This window comes from Electrona antarctica (assembly GCF_951216825.1).
Source record: "Electrona antarctica genome assembly, chromosome: 3".
In the NCBI taxonomy this organism is placed as follows: Eukaryota; Metazoa; Chordata; class Actinopteri; order Myctophiformes; family Myctophidae; genus Electrona; species Electrona antarctica.
Window position 1 is genome coordinate 49788571 of NC_136808.1, and position 20632 is coordinate 49809202.

At 43.4% G+C, this 20632-nt stretch overlaps 2 protein-coding genes across 2 annotated transcripts in view; both read right to left on the reverse strand.

Moving 5' to 3' along the window:
* LOC306920344 (actin, alpha skeletal muscle A) overlaps positions 1–20632 on the reverse strand; it is a 210110-nt gene that overhangs the window by 145008 nt on the left and 44470 nt on the right. The gene's annotated exons all lie outside the window — the stretch shown is intronic.
* Positions 1–20632, reverse strand: part of LOC306920347 (limbic system-associated membrane protein-like) — a 197945-nt gene that overhangs the window by 24894 nt on the left and 152419 nt on the right. The window contains exons 4-6 of the mRNA XM_079497067.1: positions 13049–13174; positions 1612–1743; positions 287–407 (exon numbers count right to left, since the gene is read on the reverse strand). Coding sequence (XP_079353193.1) covers positions 287–407; positions 1612–1743; positions 13049–13174 — 379 coding nt within the window. The remainder of the gene's footprint in view (positions 1–286; positions 408–1611; positions 1744–13048; positions 13175–20632) is intronic.

Consider the following 20632-nt stretch of genomic DNA (forward strand, 5'->3'; position numbering starts at 1 on the left):
ACATCTGTTTGTTGCCCCATTAAATCTGGGCCAAATGTGCAGAGTATTGAGCGCTCCTGTCACTGTGTTTCTGTGGGAAGTCAATAGTTTAATGGGTACAAAAAAACTTAGAAATGCCCTGAACTCTCAGCATCACTCCTTCCTAGCTGGGGAAACTAAACCCATGTGTACGTTTAGACAAATATATTTAATTGCTGTGTGTGTGTGTGTGTGTGTGTGTGTGTGTGTGTGTGTGTGTGTGTGTGTGTGTGTGTGTGTGTGTGTGTGTGTGTGTGTGTGTGTGTACCTCTTGTCGTCTCTGTACCATTCAAACTCTGGCGTTGGCACAGCGGTGGCATCACACTGCAGGATGCCCATGCGACCCACCTGGCTCTCTGTGCTCTGAGTCTTCTGTATGGTGGGAGGATCTAAACAAAGTCACAGGAAAGGAAAACGTTAGACACTAATTTAATCATGCATATAACCACTGAACTTAAGCCGTTTTATACACTGATGTATGACAGACATGCGGAAATAACACAAACAGCCGATTTACTAGTTAGCTCACAATAGTCAGCTATTTGAGCTGAGCCAACTCTCTCCCCACACTGTCTGTGAATCCCAGCAGGACTCCGCCATTTTGTTTGTTAGGGAAGTTATTCTTCACTGTAACAGTTATGTCAATTTATTAACTTCATTGTCAATAACTAAAGGCTATGGGTATGATAAACTTAATTATTGTATTATTGGCTAAGCCTGGCCTAAAATGGCCTGGATTAGGTTTAGCTGAGGTAACGATGATGACAATCTTTATACTGTATACGATATATGAGTGCAGTCTGTTTCTCCTTTGTTCTTTTCAGAAGAACATTTATTATGCTAATGTGTGATTAACACTGGAATAATAGTGTAGAGAGTGATTAGAGCGGTGATTATTCGTTGTCACGCTGCACTGGTGAAGTCATCACATTTAAATGGATGTGACAAAAGATTGATGTAACATGGAGGCCAGGGGCCCGTGGTGGAGCTAGTGAGAGGAGAGACGTCCCAATGGACGTAAGGAGCGTCACATCTCCACTAGACAGGAGTCTAGTGGAGATGTGACGCTCCTTATGAAATGTACGGAATTCACTGGATTCAATTCACAAGATACATTTGTATCCCAGGTACAGTTTTACAATATTGTAAAACTATTTAGATAGATAGATAGATAGATAGATAGATAGATAGATAGATAGATAGATAGATAGATAGATAGATAGATAGATAGATAGATCTATAGATATCCTATGTCCACAACCCTTACGTTTCAGGAAATGTTAAAAAAATCTCTTCTTAATTATTTATATTGGTTCATTAAATATACAAAAACGATGATATGTTTTCTGCTATCCATCCCCATCACTCCATCCATCCATCCATCCATCCATCGCTCCATCCATCCATCCATCCATCCATCCATCCATCCATCCATCCATCCATCCATCCATCCATCGCTCCATCCACCCACCCATCCATCCATCCATCCATCCATCCATCCATCCATCCATCCATCGCTCCATCCATCCATCCATCCATCCATCCACCCACCCACCCATCCATCCATCCATCCATCCATGGATCATTTCTTACAGTTAACGACCACGTTGACATATTTGACGTCGGGCGTGGCCACATCGTTGCTGGCCTTGCACTCGTAGCGTCCCGCCTGGCTCCTCATGATACCTGTGATGTCCAGGTACTCCTCTCCATCCAACGGCTCCGCTGCACAAAGAGGGACACATCCAGCCAGAGAGGAGAGGTGAGAACAGATCGTGGAAGGTGAGCGAGAACACAGAGACAATGCATCAGTACAACTAGGAAATGTGAGAAGAGAGGAGAGATGAAGAGATATAAACCTCCCTCCCATAAAAGGGAGGGAGGTGACAAAAGTGTAAAATAGTTACAAAATGGTGTAAAAACGAACTACCCTAAAGCCCAAACCACACCAATGCAACGAAACGGTTTTAGTGTTCATCCCTGTGGTGTCATTATGTCCTGTTGCATGTCAGTGCATGGTGGCGCATGTTGACGCAAGTCGACCCAGCATCCATGTGGAGTTGAGGACAGAGTCTCTCTGCAGTCTGCACCCATTTTCTTCATTCTTGCATATTTCTCTCACTCACTCTTAATGACCCTTTCAGCTGTTTCGTCGTTGTGTGTGTGTGTGTGCGTGCCTGTGTACGTGTGTGTGGTGCAGCAGTCCTTAATTTTTCTCTCTTACCGTTAACCCATTTTGACCTGAGATCAGATTCTAAAAATGTCTTCTACATCCTGACAGTTTTCTGAAAAAGCTATGTTTCTATGTCAGTGGTTCTTCGATTTTTCAAAAATAGCAGACCTACAAGCTCATAGCGCGCCACTCGGTGGCGCGCTATGAGCTTGTAGATCTGCTATTTTTCAATAGCTAAAGCATAACATAATGCTAACACCAAAAGGGGTTCCCGCCCGTTAAGAATCTTACATGCTCTCCAGCTGTGATTTTCGTATGTTTTACTTCCCCCTCAGCTGTGGTTTTAGTATTTTTTAAACTTCCTCTTCTAATTAAATCTATTCCTCGGGAGCAACTTCCCATTGTGTGGGTTTCTATCACATTCCTGAATATCTATTCTCCATGTTGTCTGGGGTGTGAAGGCTGTGAAAAGCTCATTCTGTCGTGGGATGAGCATTGCTCACTCTGTTTCCCGCCCACCTGTTCCCAGACACTCAATGCAGACACAAATCCTCCACTCTTTGTGCGAATGATTTGCATCGAGCATAAAACTCAGAAAAAGAACTACACTACACTTGTATGTGGTAATTAGTATCAAAAAATGATCTGTACAGATGTCAAGGAAACCGTTTGATTAGAGCAGGAAAATACCACAGGGACTAACACAGAGATATGTAGCTATACTGTAGCTAATGGTTAAACGAGCTGACAGGTTAATTAGCCATGCCCACAACACCTCTCTCATCTCCTTAACAAGGTGAAGATTGGGCTTGCTATGGAGAGAATGTCAAGTGTGTCCGTCCATAAAATGAGCTGTGCACATCAGCAGTGTACGTGGAAAAGTAACTGCACTGACACTGTACTCCCATTTTGAGGTACTTTCCTTGAATATGTCATGAAGATTTCAGTTTGTTTGTTTATTTTATTTGGTAGGGGGAGAGACAGGGACAAAGGTATTCCCCGAAGTGTATTGTTTTGAATTACCGGTAAGTACCATTTTGTTTTGTAAATTATGTGGCATCAGATAACCCCACGATCCCCTTGTTTTGTCCTTAGTTAATCATTGTCTTGCATTGTAAAGACCGATTGTTACAATATAACACTATACTACTCAACTCATTCTTCAATAATAATAATAATAATAACACTTTATTTGTATAGCACCTTTAATGACATGAAATGCAGCTCAAAGTGCTTTACAGAGCAATGGAGAAAAAAGAAAAGAAAAGCAAGGCATAAACATTAAAAAACAAGAGCAGTAATGCAATACAGTGAGGACATGAATAACAAAAAAATAAAAGATCAATTAAAAGCAAGAGTGTAGAAGTGGGTCTTGAGCTGTGCTTTAAAAATGTCTAGGCTGTCGAGGCTGCCTGTCGAAGGTACAGTGGGAGTTTGTTCCACACCGTCTGCCCCTAGAAGCAAAAAGCTGTTTCCCCGTATTTTTTAGTTGCCATTTTTTTAGGCAAAGCGAGCAGGCCAGCAGTGGAAGACCTTAGGGGGCGGTTTGGGACATATTTACATAATGAACAAATACCGAGCTTACACACTGAATTGAATCGTTATCATAATTATGGCTTCAACTGACAGTTAGCTGTCAAACATAACAAACTGTAAATATTGAGTCTATTAAAAATCCTGATTAAGTGTTAAAGGGATATTGCACGTAAAATGTCTCAAGCTCAGCGGTATGCCTCTTTCTCTTATCTTAATTATTCAGCAGTCAGCACCACGGACAAAGCTGTTTAGTGATTAGAATTTTGACCCTAGTTACACCTCGTCCTGACTCCTGTTGTGTTTTCGTTTGCGGGAAGTGGAAAAGTGCACAAAACAAAGTTGGCTCTGTTCCTACCAGTATACCTACAGTAGCAATGGCAGAAGAATGGACACCGGAAAGTGGTTTGGTAGTCAAAATAAAGAAAACACTGTGACAACCCATGCGGTGAGCCTACCACAGTTCCCTCGCCCATGGCCTGCTGCAGTGATGCTGGGTGTGTGCCGGTTGATTTGGGGACAGAGAAGCTAGCCCAGGTGGAGCTACAATCCTACCCAACTCGAATACTTTACAATAACATAATGCTCATTTAGCAGAAGCAAGTTTTAATGAACAGGAGTGGCTGGAATATTCAGTGGTTGCTGATGCTGTGTGAGAGCTACGAGTGGGCACCTGGTGAGAACACCTTCTCGTCAGCACGATGACAAAGCATGCTTCATGAAAGAAAAGCCAACTTGATCCGGTGTTTACTTTGAAGGCGACTTTACAAAAAGATTTCGGGATGCCGACTGGAAGGATCGCTTACTCAGGAAGTTCAACACAGAGACGAGGAGGCTGCAACTCGACTGACTGGGTAACATTGGAATTTAGCTGGCTTATTTTTTCTGCTGGTTTTGTCTGTTGTCTGTCTGACTGAGACAGGCTATTTTAGGCTACGCTATAGGCTTAATTCTTTTTTTCTATTCTCTTTTTTGAAGGGCGCTAGGCCCTCCTATAAATAGCTATAGTGTAGATTCTGTCTTAACACAAACATTAAATACCATTGACATTGAAGGGAAAATGTACGTCATATGTAAACGAGCAAATCACAGGCAACAGGCATTCTGATTGGCCAGTATGAGATGATGCATGATGTATGATGATAAGAGCGCCCCTCACTTCACACAGGTGTGATTTTTTTGTATCATTGTAGCAACAGATGAATGGTGAACTTGGTGAAGGGGTGGCTTTGTCAAGGAGTGAGCAAGAGAGGGGGAGGGCGAGAAAGAGAGGGCGAGAGAGAGAGAGAGAGAGAGAGAGAGAGAGAGAGAGAGAGAGAGAGAGAGAGAGAAAGAGAGAGAGAGACTGACTGACAGCCACCTCATCTTTTTTATTTGGTTTTTAACAGATGCAGGATTTTATAATGTTGAATTTGTTTGGTTATACTTGGAATACTTGCACACTTATTCTACACTCAGGCCACTTTTACACGGCACGGTGCCCAGAGAAAATGGCCCGTAGCCTTCTCACGTTAAGATGCAACAGTGACTTTAGTACACACGCTGTGAAAACGCATGTGTACTAAAACCACTTCCGTTCTACATCCTATCACAAAGCTGTTTGTTTAGATCATGGTTTACATTCACCAATTGACCCGGAATTTACCCGAAAGTCACATTTGCATGCCTGACTGCACCCTTCATCCTGGAGCCGACCCTGGACTAGCCTACAGGGGAATTTCCTCTTGGCCGGGGGAGTCATCAGGCAGACTGCTACGCATAAAACTACCAATTTCAATTTCCATTTCTCAAATTCTACTATACTTCTGGGGACAGTTATTGGCCTTCACAAATACGGTAATAAGAAGTACAAACATGCACGCACGCACGCACACACACACACGCACACACGATCATGTTGATCTTTAGGTAAGAAGGTTTACACCTGTCAATACAATCTTACATGACCTTCTCATGATCAGACTCATTATAATGAAGCAGATAACATCATATATGAACTGATCATGATCACACTCATTATAGAGCGTCACAGTCCCGCCCCCTTTCATGACGACGCCAGGCCCAGGAAATAATTCCCAATGCATTTTTCCCATAGACATTTCAAAAAGTATTTATTTAAAGACCTTTTAAGCGTCGTACAAAGCCAACTCGAGTTGTGACAAATCATGACAATAAACACAATATTTTGGACCAAACAAATAATTACAAAGAAGAAAAACAAGAAAAGAAGTGTTGTAACCTGCCGTTTTCTTCTTCTTTCTAATTATTTGTTCGGCCCGAAAAATTTTGTTTGTTGTCATGATTTATCACGACAAGAGTTGGCTTTGTACGAGGGCTTAAAAGGTCTTTAAATAAATACTTTTTGAAATGTCTATGAGGAAAATGAACGGGGGATCATTTACTGGGCCCTGGTCCCCTACCAGGGCCCAGTTCACCCCGTTCACCCCGTGGGACTGTGGCGCTCTATAGTGAAGTGAAGAGCAGATTGCATCATATTGTGTGTGTGTGTGTGTGTGTGTGTGTGTGTGTGTGTGTGTGTGTGTGTGTGTGCGTGCGTGCGTGCGTGCGTGCGTGCGTGCGTGCGTGCGTGCGTGAATTATGGGTCGACCCTGTGAGGGGGGGGGGGGGGGGTGCATAACAATAATAATAATAATAATAATCAAATCTACACAACAAAGGTTTTCAAATAATTGTAGTGGAGTAAAAAGTATATTTGCCTCTCAGATAATAGAGTAGAACATTTAAAGTACCTATCTATCTGATTGCATTCAACAACATTAAACTCTCTTTGCCACTCAATTTGCCACTTTATGAATGTGCATTCTCTATTGAACTGACTGGGCCCTATTAAGCAAGACGAAAAACCCATGCGGTAATACAGATTTCGCCCTCGCTCTGCGCCTTTTCGTATTATGGAAGCCGTGGTGAGCGCTCACTCATATGGAATACCACGTTCCTGCATAATTTAGCATTGGGGGAGTGTCCATATGTTAATTATTTTCGCTTTGCGCTAATTTGCTATTAAGCCCCTTGACCTAAAAACACTCAGCGCATACCGATTCCGCCTGGGTCTGACCACGTCTTAAAAGCAAAAAGCACTGTTTGATTTTACACTTGAGCGGCTCTGGAGTGCTGCTGGAGTGTTGCCATGTCTGTTTTCTTTTTCTGCAAAGTTGCTTGTAAATATTGGTAGTTGTGGTTGCTTTTCTTGTTTCTAAAGTGCTTATTTGGGCTTTTCTCCTAATGTTGTTTAAACCAGTGATCCTCACACAGCGACATCCCCATGTCAAGGACCCCCAGATGAATGCATTTGCCCAACTAAGCCAGTGACCCCCATGACAGATTTGTGTTTTTAAATGTTTCAATAACATTTTTCAAAAATATTCTTATTTTTTTCAAAGATTACTTTTGAAAATAGCAGATCTACCAGCTCACAATGCATCACATTCATTCATTAAAACAATGAACTCTGACTGCAGGGGGATATATATTTATAATGATCATTATAACAATGTGCAAGAAAATATGTAAAAAGAAGGAAGAACTTTATTCATTATTTATTTGTGGACAATCAAAATATGCTGGAAATTTTAATGTGGTGTCATTAAAAGGAATCTTGATATGGCAGACTCACTATCTAGAAAATAAAAACATGGCACTTCATTTAAAATAGGTTGCAGACCCCTGTTATATGCGATTCTTTAGGGAGTATGTTTATAGACCTATTTACTTGTTTCTATGAGACATGGCAACAGCAGGAGACGAGCTTTCTGGCTCAAACGTTCAAACGTTTAGTTTGTAAAGGGTCATATATCGCTCATTTCTCAACCTTTTAAAAAAAATAAAACATCTCCATAATCACTGGGAAGTTAGCTTTCATATGCTGTATCACACCCGACTCAATTCTTCTTCAATAAAATGCTACGAGCGAAGACCATAACATTGGGGCCGCAGCAATACGCATGGCGCACGTATGGCATTTCAACTCATTCCTTCGTCGTGACTCGAATGAAATAAAATAAAATAAACGTTATTTTACTGGTGTTTTTCAATAGAAACAAATAAAGAGCGTGTGTGCAACAGTCAGTGCATATACGTGCATGCACTATAGGCTATATTTCCTCCTTGTCGGGATGGTGAGCTGAGCTCTTCACAGCCCGTTTGTCTTTCATATTATTCTTGTAATATTTGATATTATAAACACTCATGGTTCTCTCATTTCTCAACCGTTTTTTAAAATGTAAAAATCCCCATATTCCTTAGGAATCTTGCTTTCATTCGCTGTATGGTACATGGTTCTATTTTTATCGAATTAAACAATATCAAACGAACTTGTATGTTCGGGGGTTAGACGATTCTGGGAACATTACGCATGGATTGCCAATTTGCCAGCCAATGCTGCGTATCTACTCGCAGTTCCATTCCGATCAGGTATAGGTAGGTGCCATTTCAAAGTCTTAGTTATTCATTTATGAATCAAATCAACTAGAATAAAGATTTTTACAGCTGTTTTTCATGCTTAGAACAGAAACAAATTAAGTGATGATGTGCGTATATCTCCCTCCCTTAGCATATGGCTGCGCCGCTGTAATGACTTTCCAATGAAAACTGCAAGTTACTTAACAAAATAGAGACATAGGCCTACAAGCTATGCACATCATGGCTGTGACAGCTTGTGGGTCTGTTCTTTTGAGGCATAAAGGTGACAGCATGCAGTGCAATATGAATAATTAACCCAAATGTGACAAAGTCATGTCATGTCTATGGTGCCAGTCTGCAGAAATGTAATACCACTTGCCGAAAAGGGCGCATTCCATGAGGACATCAGCTGGTGTCGTAAAGAGAATAGTACGGACATGTTCATTGGGTAAGCCTCAAAACTCCCTGAAACACTCCCATGACTAATTCAAGGCCGTTTTGCTCACACCACGGGGTGTCGAAAGCGCTTCTTACCTGGCCCATAATTGTAATATGACATTGCACCCGCCCCCACGTCTTAAAAACTGTAAAATTATATGTAATTAGATTCCACTTGCTTAATAGGGCCCACTGGGCCCTATTAAGCAAGTGGAATCAGACCATCTTGCATTGTCCATATGCTGTAAGCATATGCACTGGGATTCAGTTTTCACTGATGGAAGATGGTGCTCTTCTATCAAAAAGAATGCTGGATACATTCCACCTTTATGAAATGCTCAAATCCCCCTGCTAAGACTTATAAAAGCAATAGATTTAAAGAGTTCTAGGAAATAGTAACATGCCGGTTATCATGCACACATTACACATACTGCTACTGACGAGTCTAGTTATAATTAGCTTGACTTCAGCGACAGGTATATAAATACATGCGTCTGCTTCCAGCCTGTAAATCTGTCATCCATGTATGCACTCTCCATGCTCTGCCTGTCCATCTGTCATTAACAAAACAAACATGACAAGTACCATCTCATTACACTCACACTACTAACAGAGAGACGGCAGAGTGACCTGGTGACAGTCAGAATCAATGTGACACCTTGAGAAAAAACCCTCTAAATCCATTATCTTGGAAAGGCTGCTTTCAGCATCGGTGCACCTGATTCTTGGAAACTTAATACCCTGGCATCAATTGTCATTGGCGTCATTTTAGGAATTTACTCAATAACCGCCCATCACCTGTATGTTGCTTTTTAACTGATTGCTGAATATATAATTGTATTGTATATAATATTGTTGTTGTATTACTGTTTTTAGTTTTTTGTATGTAATCTCGGCATCATTGTAAATGAGGGGTTCCCTCAATGGTCTCTCCGAGAATTTAAATAAAGGTTGAATTGAATTGAATTGAATCTAGACCAGTAGTTTTCAACTCTTTTCATATCAAGGTGGGTTATATTTGGTATTTGAGTCACGGACCACCATTTGATGAGATTTAGCCTCTCAGATCCCAAACTTTTAATATTTTGTTTGTGGTTAGGATTTTGTCCACACTTATATATGCTGGTGTTGGTATAGGGGAGATAACAGGCAAACGTTGACCAAAATAACAATTATTCTTGTTCACTAATTGTGTAAAATTCTTGTAAATTAAGTATGGCAGATGTTTAACAATTATTCAACTCTTGGGAGTTTTCATTTTACGCTCTCAAGAGTTCCAGATCTAATAAGGGTCCATTTGGTTGCCAACTATCATCATTTGGCTGGGGACCAGCTGGAACACCCTCAAGGACCACTGGTTGAGAACCACTGCTCTACACAGCCAGCTGAAAAACAACATGAGAGGAGACGTTTCCACGCTCTATTTGTTTTATCATTGGCATTTTTTTTTATCTTTGCCTATTTGACTTTTACTTTACATTTTCTTGCACTGTTGTGGAAAGCTTGAAGTTGAAGTGTTTCTTTGTCAGTAATGTATTCAATACATTCTGTACAGCATAATGTATTATGCTGTTTTGATACATTTGACGATGATGAATGACTTGAACTTCAGGTGTTTTTATTCTGTCATTTTAAAGACAATAGTCTGGAAGCAGACTTTCTTTATGTGGTTATTATGGTTTGTCAGGGTTGTAGTTGCATCTATTTAACCACATGGACACCAGTGTCCAGTGGTGGAAAGTACATCATTTAATTAAGTCTGTACTTACGGTAAGTACATTTGAGGTATTTGTACTTTCCAATTTCCAATACTTTTACTTCTACTGCGCTGCATCTCGGATCCAAATATTGCACTTTTACTCCACTACTTTTATTTAAAAACGTTAGTTACTTTTAGATTTTGATCATTATTACAAAACATGAATTATGTCGTATACATTTCAAGCTCACATTGTGTTTCATAGATTTTCTTTTTTCTTGTGTTTGATTTCCTAGTGTTTGGTAGTGCTTGTTCTTTGTGGCACGCACGCACGCACGCACGCACGCACGCACGCACGCACGCACGCACGCACGCACGCACGCACGCACGCACGCACGCACGCACGCACGCACGCACGCACGCACGCACGCACGCACGCACGCACGCACGCACGCACGCACGCACGCACGCACGCACGCACGCACGCACGCACGCACGCACGCACGCACGCACACACACACACACACACACACACACACACACACACACACACACACACACACACACCAGCAAATTCAAGTATTCATATATACATGTCAAAACACAAAATACAAAAAAAGTGGCAGAGTAAAGTGGCACCATGCATGGCCACAGGGTGAGTGTGTGAGGCAGAGCAAGAGAGAGAGAGAGAGAGAGAGAGGAGAGAGACAGAGAGAGAGAGACAGAGAGAGAGAGACAGCAGGCTGGCAGGCATCATTATCTCTCTCAGCAGTCCTGCCCTGCTGCAGCCTTCTAGCTCACTGGATTAAAACAACACACTCTGACTGGAGGAGAGAGAGGACAGCCTGCCAAAACAACACAGGAAAATAACACTATGCGTCCGCAAAAAAAAGCATAATGAGCACACCTCCCCCTCTATCTCGGAGGACATGATGTCTTAGCTCCGGATGATGGTTCTAAACACCCGCTGGTCCACCCAACCCGACAACTAAACACCCGCTGGTCCACCCAACCCGACAACTTCAAGCTCTCTCCGTTCAGAACCAAGCGTTGAGGAGGCTGGTATGCCCACTCGCTCACTTTAAACACCAAAGAGAGAATACTGTGCGTGTGCATGCGTGCGTGTGCATGCGTGCGTGTGCATGCGTGCGTGTGCATGCGCGTGTGCGTGCGTGCGTGCGTGCGTGCGAGTGAGTGAGTCACAAACTTGAACAGTAATTGAAAAAGACAAAGAGATACAGTGACTTTCAGTCAAACGGAGAACATTATCAAAATAAAAAATGCGTCTTCATCCATCATGACACAGTCATCAGCTAAAAGGCATGGTGTCGTTACCCACCCATCTGGCGTCTCCAAATCACCAGTAGTGCTGCATTCTGGGTAGTATGCTTCTTATATTCACCAGTAGTGTTGCATTCTGGGTAGTATGCTTCTTATATTCTACTCTGACATGAAACCACCAAATTAAGTGGATCTCAGCAATCTGACCAATAATTGGTCAGGTATGTAAGAGTAAGAGTGATATGAATGACATCATCCTGATTGCTGATCCTCAGGCAGCCATGAATGGGTATTGGGTATACATAAGCAGAAGGTCCCTGGTTCACCTTCCAGCACCGGCCTATGTGTCAAAGTGTCCTTGAGCAAGACACTAAACCCTAACTGCTCCTCCTGAGCACTTGCCATGACGCATCCATCACCATCTGGGTGAAACTGAAACAGAATTTCCCCCTCTTTCCGTGGCTTACCTGAGGGGTTGATTAGTCTCCAGGTGATGGCAGGATCTGATCTGGTCTTACCTGAGGGGTTGAGTAGTCTCCAGGTGATGGCAGGATCTGGTCTGGTCTTACCTGAGGGGTTGAGTAGTCTCCAGGTGATGGCAGGATCTGGTCTGGTCTTACCTGAGGGGTTGAGTAGTCTCCAGGTGATGGTAGGATCTGGTCTGGTCTTACCTGAGGGGTTGAGTAGTCTCCAGGTGATGGCAGGATCTGGTCTGGTCTTACCTGAGGGGTTGAGTAGTCTCCAGGTGATGGTAGGATCTGGTCTGGTCTTACCTGAGGGGTTGAGTAGTCTCCAGGTGATGGCAGGATCTGGTCTGGTCTTACCTGAGGGGGTGAGTAGTTTCCAGGTGATGGCAGGATCTGGTCTGGTCTTACCTGAGGGGTTGAGTAGTCTCCAGGTGATGGTAGGATCTGGTCTGGTCTTACCTGAGGGGTTGAGTAGTCTCCAGGTGATGGCAGGATCTGGTCTGGTCTTACCTGAGGGGTTGAGTAGTCTCCAGGTGATGGCAGGATCTGGTCTGGTCTTACCTGAGGGGTTGAGTAGTCTCCAGGTGATGGCAGGATCTGGTCTGGTCTTACCTGAGGGGTTGAGTAGTCTCCAGGTGATGGTAGGATCTGGTCTGGTCTTACCTGAGGGGTTGAGTAGTCTCCAGGTGATGGCAGGATCTGGTCTGGTCTTACCTGAGGGGTTGAGTAGTCTCCAGGTGATGGTAGGATCTGGTCTGGTCTTACCTGAGGGGTTGAGTAGTCTCCAGGTGATGGTAGGATCTGGTCTGGTCTTACCTGAGGGGTTGAGTAGTCTCCAGGTGATGGCAGGATCTGGTCTGGTCTTACCTGAGGGGTTGAGTAGTCTCCAGGTGATGGCAGGATCTGGTCTGGTCTTACCTGAGGGGTTGAGTAGTCTCCAGGTGATGGTAGGATCTGGTCTGGTCTTACCTGAGGGGTTGAGTAGTCTCCAGGTGATGGTAGGATCTGGTCTGGTCTTACCTGAGGGGTTGAGTAGTCTCCAGGTGATGGTAGGATCTGGTCTGCCGCTGGCCAGACAGCTGAGTGTCACGTTACTGCCCTCGTTCACGTTGATGTCTTCTGACACCTTGTAGATGTTGGCTGGAACTGGAGAGACGAGGGGGGGGGGGGGGGGGGGGGAGAGATAATTCAGCATACAGAAGTTTGAGACCTTTCTGGTGTTATTATGGTGACAATGTGATACAAACTCACATGGAGAACATCATTTTAATGTTGTATGTGCCTTTCATTGGGCGCATGCACACACGCATAGCTACAGCACACATGCTCATGCTACACATGCTCACACATGTATGCATGGCACCTAAAATGGAAGTTCTACAAGCTTGTGCTATGAGCTTGTAGATCTTCAATTATTGAATATCCTTTCTGCTAAGATCTTTTATTAATGAGCTTCAGTTACCACCAACTCTCAATAGACACTTTTCATTCCAACTGTGTGTGAATATTTGTACTGCCGTTTGTGAATTGGACTTATTTTGCAATGAGACTCATTTGCATACAACGGGTCTGAATTGGAGCCAAATGTATGAATAATATTACCATTTTAAATAAGTGCAAATAGCACTGGAGCACTGAGATGCTATTTGCTTGGCAATTCAGTTAGGACATTTCAGCCTCTGCGGGTACTTTGAGAATTAAACTGTTTATTTTTGCCTTATTTTTGCAGATTTAACCACAAATGCCACCAAGTCTTTGTCAAAAGGGTATTTTGGTAAAAAAAACTAGATAAGGAAAAGACAAATGGCATGTGAAATAGTAACATTACATAGTATATATAGTAAATCACATACTGCCTCAACCCCGTCACGGCCAACCTGCGCACCATGGGTGACAGGGCCTTCTGCACAGCTGCCCCTGAACTGTGGAATGCTCTCCCCACACACTTGAGAGAGCCACAGTCAATCGACTGCTTCAAGAGAGGACTAAAGACCTACCTTTTTAATAAGGCTTTCCCCCAAACCCACTGATTTTATTCCCTGACCTCACGTTCAATAACTGTTGTTTTTTTTCCTTCTTGATGCTAAACTGTGTGCTTTTAATGGTGTAATGTTCCTTTTGCTTTTGCCTACTGTTTCATATTTTTGGATGGCTGGATGATAGGCATTCTTGTTCTTAATTAATATAGTTCACAGCATGGACATGACACAGCCTCTCTCTCACAGCTAGAAGTATTGAACACAGCTTGCATTATGTACCTAATATGAAATATTTGATGACATCAGACTATACCTGTCAATAGCAACAAATAAGCCACTTCTATCCCCTGGAACCACAGAGTGCACATCATGACCCACAGCATTGAAATGCCACCCATGATTTCTCATCACTGTTCCGGATGGAGCTCTTGTGTTCTGAAACCCTGGTTTTGATTTCCCTGATAGTTTCCACTACATAACACAAGTCACAGCGGCATTTCAAAAGATCGTGTTATTGGCCTCCCTACAGGTAATCCAACAGTTTAACCATTCAAAAGTTCAAGAAGATAAAAAATCCAGTCGTGTCGTCGTCTTTCATCTTTACTTGAAGACTGTAATAGAGATACAAAATGCAATAAATGATATAGCATTTACATACATCAATTGGGCTACAGTGAGCCCAGATGGAAGTAGTTTGTGAAACGAGTGTGAAGCAAGCTTCTTCAATCTGGCGGAGTCAGGTTAGGCAAATGCAGGCTTCTCTCTAAAAACATGACCATTACTTGGACCACTTGACATCTCATTGATACCTTTCAAGGCTTTTGCAGATATTTTCTCTTAAATGTAAGAACTAATCTGCAGTAGAGACAGTACAAAATAAAATAAAAAAGCTACTTCTTTATAAACTGCGTATCTCCAATCTCTAAATCTAGAGAGAAATGGAGAAAGCAAACTAAACTAAAAGGAAGGAAAGTGAAGAGCAGATACAATCATACTGTATATGACTGCGTGTGCGCGTGCGTGCGTGCGTGCGTGCGTGCGTGCGTGCGTGCGTGCGTGCGTGCGTGCGTGCGTGCGTGCGTGCGTGCGTGCGTGCCCTATGGACTGGGTCTTTGGGAGAGTCATGTCACAGAAGAGTCACTTATCAGAGTTTAGTTCAAATAATAAAGTTTGACTGTGTTCCTGATGTTGTTTCCAATTACAATAATAACATAACAACAATATACAACCAAAGCAGGTCATTGATACATCACAATATAACATCCTCTGCAATTATAGTATGACAGCGACGTCGCTGACAGATCCTTGGTATCTTAACAGTGACGTCACAGACTAGGTAAAACAATGTGTCATTATTAAAAATATAAATTATATATAATTGGCACTTCCTTCTTTTGGTACAGGTGGCTTTCACATTACATTGCAGCGTTCCATATCTGAGTACGTATATCAAACGGACCCGAAACTCCCTCCAGACAACATCTGCCAAGTGGTCCCGACTAAGTGCACAACCCGGAACCATAGTCTGAATCCACCTTAAGAGACGGGAAGACGAGAACTCTTCTCCTGCTCGGCTGGATTAAGAAATGTTGTTGACACATTCTGTTTTAAAGCTATTCATCCATTCAGCTGTAATCAATCAGTGAGGGTGGTCTATATATCACCATTATAAACTGCATAGGTGAGCCATGAAGTATAAGACATTGTATGCAGAAAGCGATGATCAATGAGTATGGAATATGATGAATACGTAAAAAATAAAAACATAACTCTCTCTCGCACGCACACGTGCGCACTCTCTCTCACTCACTCACACACACACACACACACACACACACACACACACACACACACACACACACACACACACACACACACACACACACACACACACACACACACACACACACACACACACACACACACACACACACACACACACACACACACACACAGTCTCTCTAATACCAAGTGACAGCAGAGCCACAATCTTGCCAAACTGAAGCCGAAGCTAAATGAAGATACAGTATATCCAGAGTTATCCAGTAGTCAAATGACCATTACTGTCTGACTGGAAATTACAATTCACTTATGCATTTATTTGACATAGGCCTATTGATACAGTCCGATCACTCCCTGCCCACTGAGCATTGTTTGGGCTATTAGACATCTAAAATACGTCTACATGGCCGTCTAAAAAGGTTTAAAAGTGAACGTTTTCAGGTGCAAAGGAGCAACTTGGACACTCAGGCATGAAGGAAGCATGCGTTCAAGTCCGTTGCTCTCCCCATGTCCCCCAGATATGGGGACTAGGGGTGAAAAATGGGTTACAAAATCGTGGGATAGAAAATGATATAAAAAAATAAAGTGAACGTTTTTAGCGGTATATAGGCTTAGATTAGACATTGAAACAACGTCCTTATATACTGTATATAGGAGAGACTTAAAAACAGCTACTGTAAAATATAGACGGCCTATATATAGCCGCTTAAAAAGAAGAAGTCTATAAGCCTATCGATTAAAAAACAGCTAAAATATCGACAGTCTATATATAGACGGTTACAAAACACCTATTCAATGTCTAAGAAACTTTCACGTTTAGACCAGTTGGATGGCCGTCTATTTGCCGACTATCGCTCAGTGGGTCTGAAATGGGGAAGAGAGGAGAGGAGAGGTACAGCATAGCTGATGATTATTATGAAGAGAGGAGAGGAGATGTACAGCATAGCTGATGATTATTATGAAGAGAGGAGAGGAGATGTACAGCAGCTGATGATTATTATGAAGAGAGGAGAGGAGATGTACTGTAGCTGATGATTATTATGAAGAGAGGAGAGGAGATGTACAGCATAGCTGATGATTATTATGAAGAGAGGAGAGGAGATGTACAGCAGCTGATGATTATTATGCCACGTATATTTGTCTCCTTTCTCGCCCCTCCTTATGTTTGTCTTTATTTCCTGAAAACAACAAAATGATGGAGTTGCACAAAAACAAACTTCACCCACGGATTTATACCTGTTAACCTTATGATTCTGAGACAGCAGAAGGGGAGAGGAGAGGAGGAGATAGGAGGGAGAGGAGATGGGAGGGAGAGGAGAGGAGGAGCTGGGAGGGAGAGGAGAGGAGGAGATGGGAGGGAGAGGAGATGGGAGGGGGAGGAGGAGATGGGAGGGGGAGGAGAGGAGGAGATGGGAGGGAGAGGAGAGGAGGAGATGGGAGGGAGAGGAGAGGAGGAGATGGGAGGGAGAGGAGAGGAGGAGATGGGAGGGAGAGGAGGAGATGGGAGGGGGAGGAGAGGAGGAGATGGGAGGGAGAGGAGAGGAGGAGATGGGAGGGGGAGGAGAGGAGGAGATGGGAGGGAGAGGAGAGGAGGAGATGGGAGGGGGAGGAGAGGAGGAGATGGGAGGGGGAGGAGAGGAGGAGATGGGAGGGGGAGGAGAGGAGGAGATGGGAGGGAGAGGAGAGGAGGAGATGGGAGGGGGAGGAGATGAGGAGATGGGAGGGAGAGGAGAGGAGAGGAGGAGATGGGAGGGAGAGGAGAGGAGGAGATGGGAGGGGGAGGAGAGGAGGAGATGGGAGGGGGAGGAGAGGAGAGGAGGAGATGGGAGGGAGAGGAGAGGAGGAGATGGGAGGGGGAGGAGAGGAGGAGATGGGAGGGGGAGGAGAGGAGGAGATGGGAGGGAGAGGAGAGGAGGAGATGGGAGGGGGAGGAGAGGAGAGGAGGAGATGGGAGGGGGAGGAGAGGAGGAGATGGGAGGGGGAGGAGAGGAGGAGATGGGAGGGGGAGGAGAGGAGGAGATGGGAGGGAGAGGAGAGGAGGAGATGGGAGGGGGAGGAGAGGAGGAGATGGGAGGGGGAGGAGAGGAGGAGATGGGAGGGAGATGGGAGGGAGAGGAGGAGATGGGAGGGAGAGGAGATGGGAGGGAGAGGAGAGGAGGAGATGGGAGGGGGAGGAGGAGATGGGAGGGAGAGGAGAGGAGGAGATGGGAGGGGGAGGAGGAGATGGGAGGGGGAGGAGGAGATGGGAGGGAGAGGAGAGGAGGAGATGGGAGGGGGAGGAGAGGAGGAGATGGGAGGGGGAAGACAAGATGAGAGGTGAGGAGGGGGAGAGAAGAGAGGAGAAAGAATGATTTAACTCTCAGACAGACTATCTTCTTTCTTTCTTTCTTTCTTTCTTTCTTTTATTTGACCTTTATTTATTCAGGGAAGACCATAGAGAGCAAGCTCTCTTTTTCACATCATGTGACCAGTGGTGGGAAAGGTATTGGAAACTGGAAATGCTCGAGTAAAGTAGAGTACTTGACCAAGCACCGTAGCGGCTTGTAATTAAAAGCATTGAACCGTGTCATATTATTTGGCATTTGTGTTTGTCACATCAGGTAGATCTGAAACAAAGCAGGTTGTTTGGAAATACCCTGGCATCGTTGTCAGAATGTGTTAACCCATTTTGGGTGGGAACCCCTTTTGGTGTTTTAAGCATTATGTTATACTTTAGCTATTGAAAAATAGCAGATCTACAAGCTCATAGCTACGAGCTTGTAGGTCTGCTATTTTTGAAAAATCGTGAAAATGTGCCTCAAATCTTTGAATATATATTCTTTCAGAGTTTCAGTTTTTAACTGAAGGGGTTCCTGGAACAACATATTTTCAGATGAGGGTCGGCGGCATATTACATGAACAATTGTTGGGGTCCTTGACATGAAATATTGAGAACCACTGATATAGAAACATGAGGTTTTTCAGAAAATACATTTTTTAAATTTCGACGTCAGGCCTAAATGTGTTAATCCAGTGGTCGTTAGGTAGCCTGGTAAAGTACAGTACTTTGTGACTCCATAGTGTATGTTCAGTATGGAGCAGCAAACAGAGCAGCAGGAAGGACAGAATAGTAATGGAGTCATTGGTAAAAGGTCAACGTTTTAAGGAACAACGAGGGAAAGGCCACAGCTCTTTGAAAAGCACTTAAAGGAGAATTCCATACTAAAAGGCTTTCTTACCTTTCTTTGTAGTCGTTACGTCCCCACCAAAGAGGTCCAGGTGTTATTTTGTGCAAAAGCTCCTTATTGGCTATTTCCTCTACCATAAGCCCTAAATGAATTGCATTGAATGGGAATTGAATGGGGCTATGGGGTGTTGTGCTAATTCGCTTATTTCCATGGCTCAAAATGATTTTTTTTTTGTATATATCCTCTCTTCATAATGTAAATAATATCCCAAGCGGCACACTTTACTACTTATTTCGATGGAAATAAGCGAATTAGCACAACACCCCATAGCCCTATTCAATTCCCATTCAATTCAATGCAATTCATTGAGGGCTTATGGTAGGGGAAATAGCCAATAAGGAGTTTTTGCACAAAAAAACACCTGGACCTCTTTGGTGGGGACGTAATAACTACAAAGAAAGGTAAGAAAGGTAAGAAAGCCTTCTAGCATGTAATTCTCCTTTAAGTGTCTGTGTGTGTGTGTGTGTGTGTGTGTGTGTGTGTGTGTGTGTGTGTGTGTGTGTGTGTGTGTGTGTGTGTGTGTGTGTGTGTGTGTGTGTGTGTGTGTGTGTGTGTGTCTGTGTGTGTGTGTGTGTTTGTGTCTGTGTGTGTGTGTGTGTGTCAGTGACGTGCAGTCAGGGGAGGCAGGTGAGGCTGTCATCATGAGAAGAAAAATAAAGGAAATAATAAAATAAAATAAGTATTAATATTTGTCCTCTGGTCTATGCTTTCAATGCAATTTTGGTTCCTAATGTATTTTGATTTTTATAGTGAAAATCGCTGACATTCTGTATTTGCTGTTCAAAAACAACGGAGAGACGAGAGGTGAGGCACGGACGAGCGGAGCCTCCCTCCATATTGCGCAACTGGATTGAGCGCGTGCAAATGGTGCGTGCTTGTTGACATTTCTATGTATGGTGGAAAATGCTTGCCTTGAGGCAGCCAGTACCTCTGCCTCAAGGCAGGTGGCGATAGTGAGCCTAAGCCTGCTTAGCCCTGATGTGTAGAGTTCATGACCGGGTTAGCGGGGTTACTCTTGTAGAAGAAGAAAAAAAACACCACAACACTAGAGCTTAGCTGTGATTTCTCGCCCTGAAAATGGAAGATTTCTAAACTAAGAAATTTCTCAAAGCTGGACTTTCAGTCAAAGAAAGAACTCGCCAGAACTACGAGGTTTGCTTCAAACGACGGGAGTCGGGAACATACGTGAAACTACTCGTTCTTTTCAAACGGATTGGTATACTCTAAAGACTGGCTTTGTGGCTGTGCTATAAAAAACCGTCTTTACTGCTTTTCCTGCCTTTTATTAACGTGTGGACCCAAACGGGGTTTTGTGATTTAAAAACTTGCCAAGAAGCATTGACAAAGATCACTTGCTCACATTCAAAATCAGATTTCTTTAAAAACCTTTGGAACCTCACGCATTGATCTGGCTCTGGATGAACAACGATGACTTAATATATATATACTCAAACATTACTCAAAGGTCAGAATGAACAAAATGTACCCAGCTGTTTCTGATATCTGTGGTAGATGCAACATCTCCAAAGGCACACTCGGCCACACCTTCTGGTCCTGCCCAAAAATTGCTTTGTTCTGGCAAAATATTTTTTCATGGTACAGCAGGGTATATCACA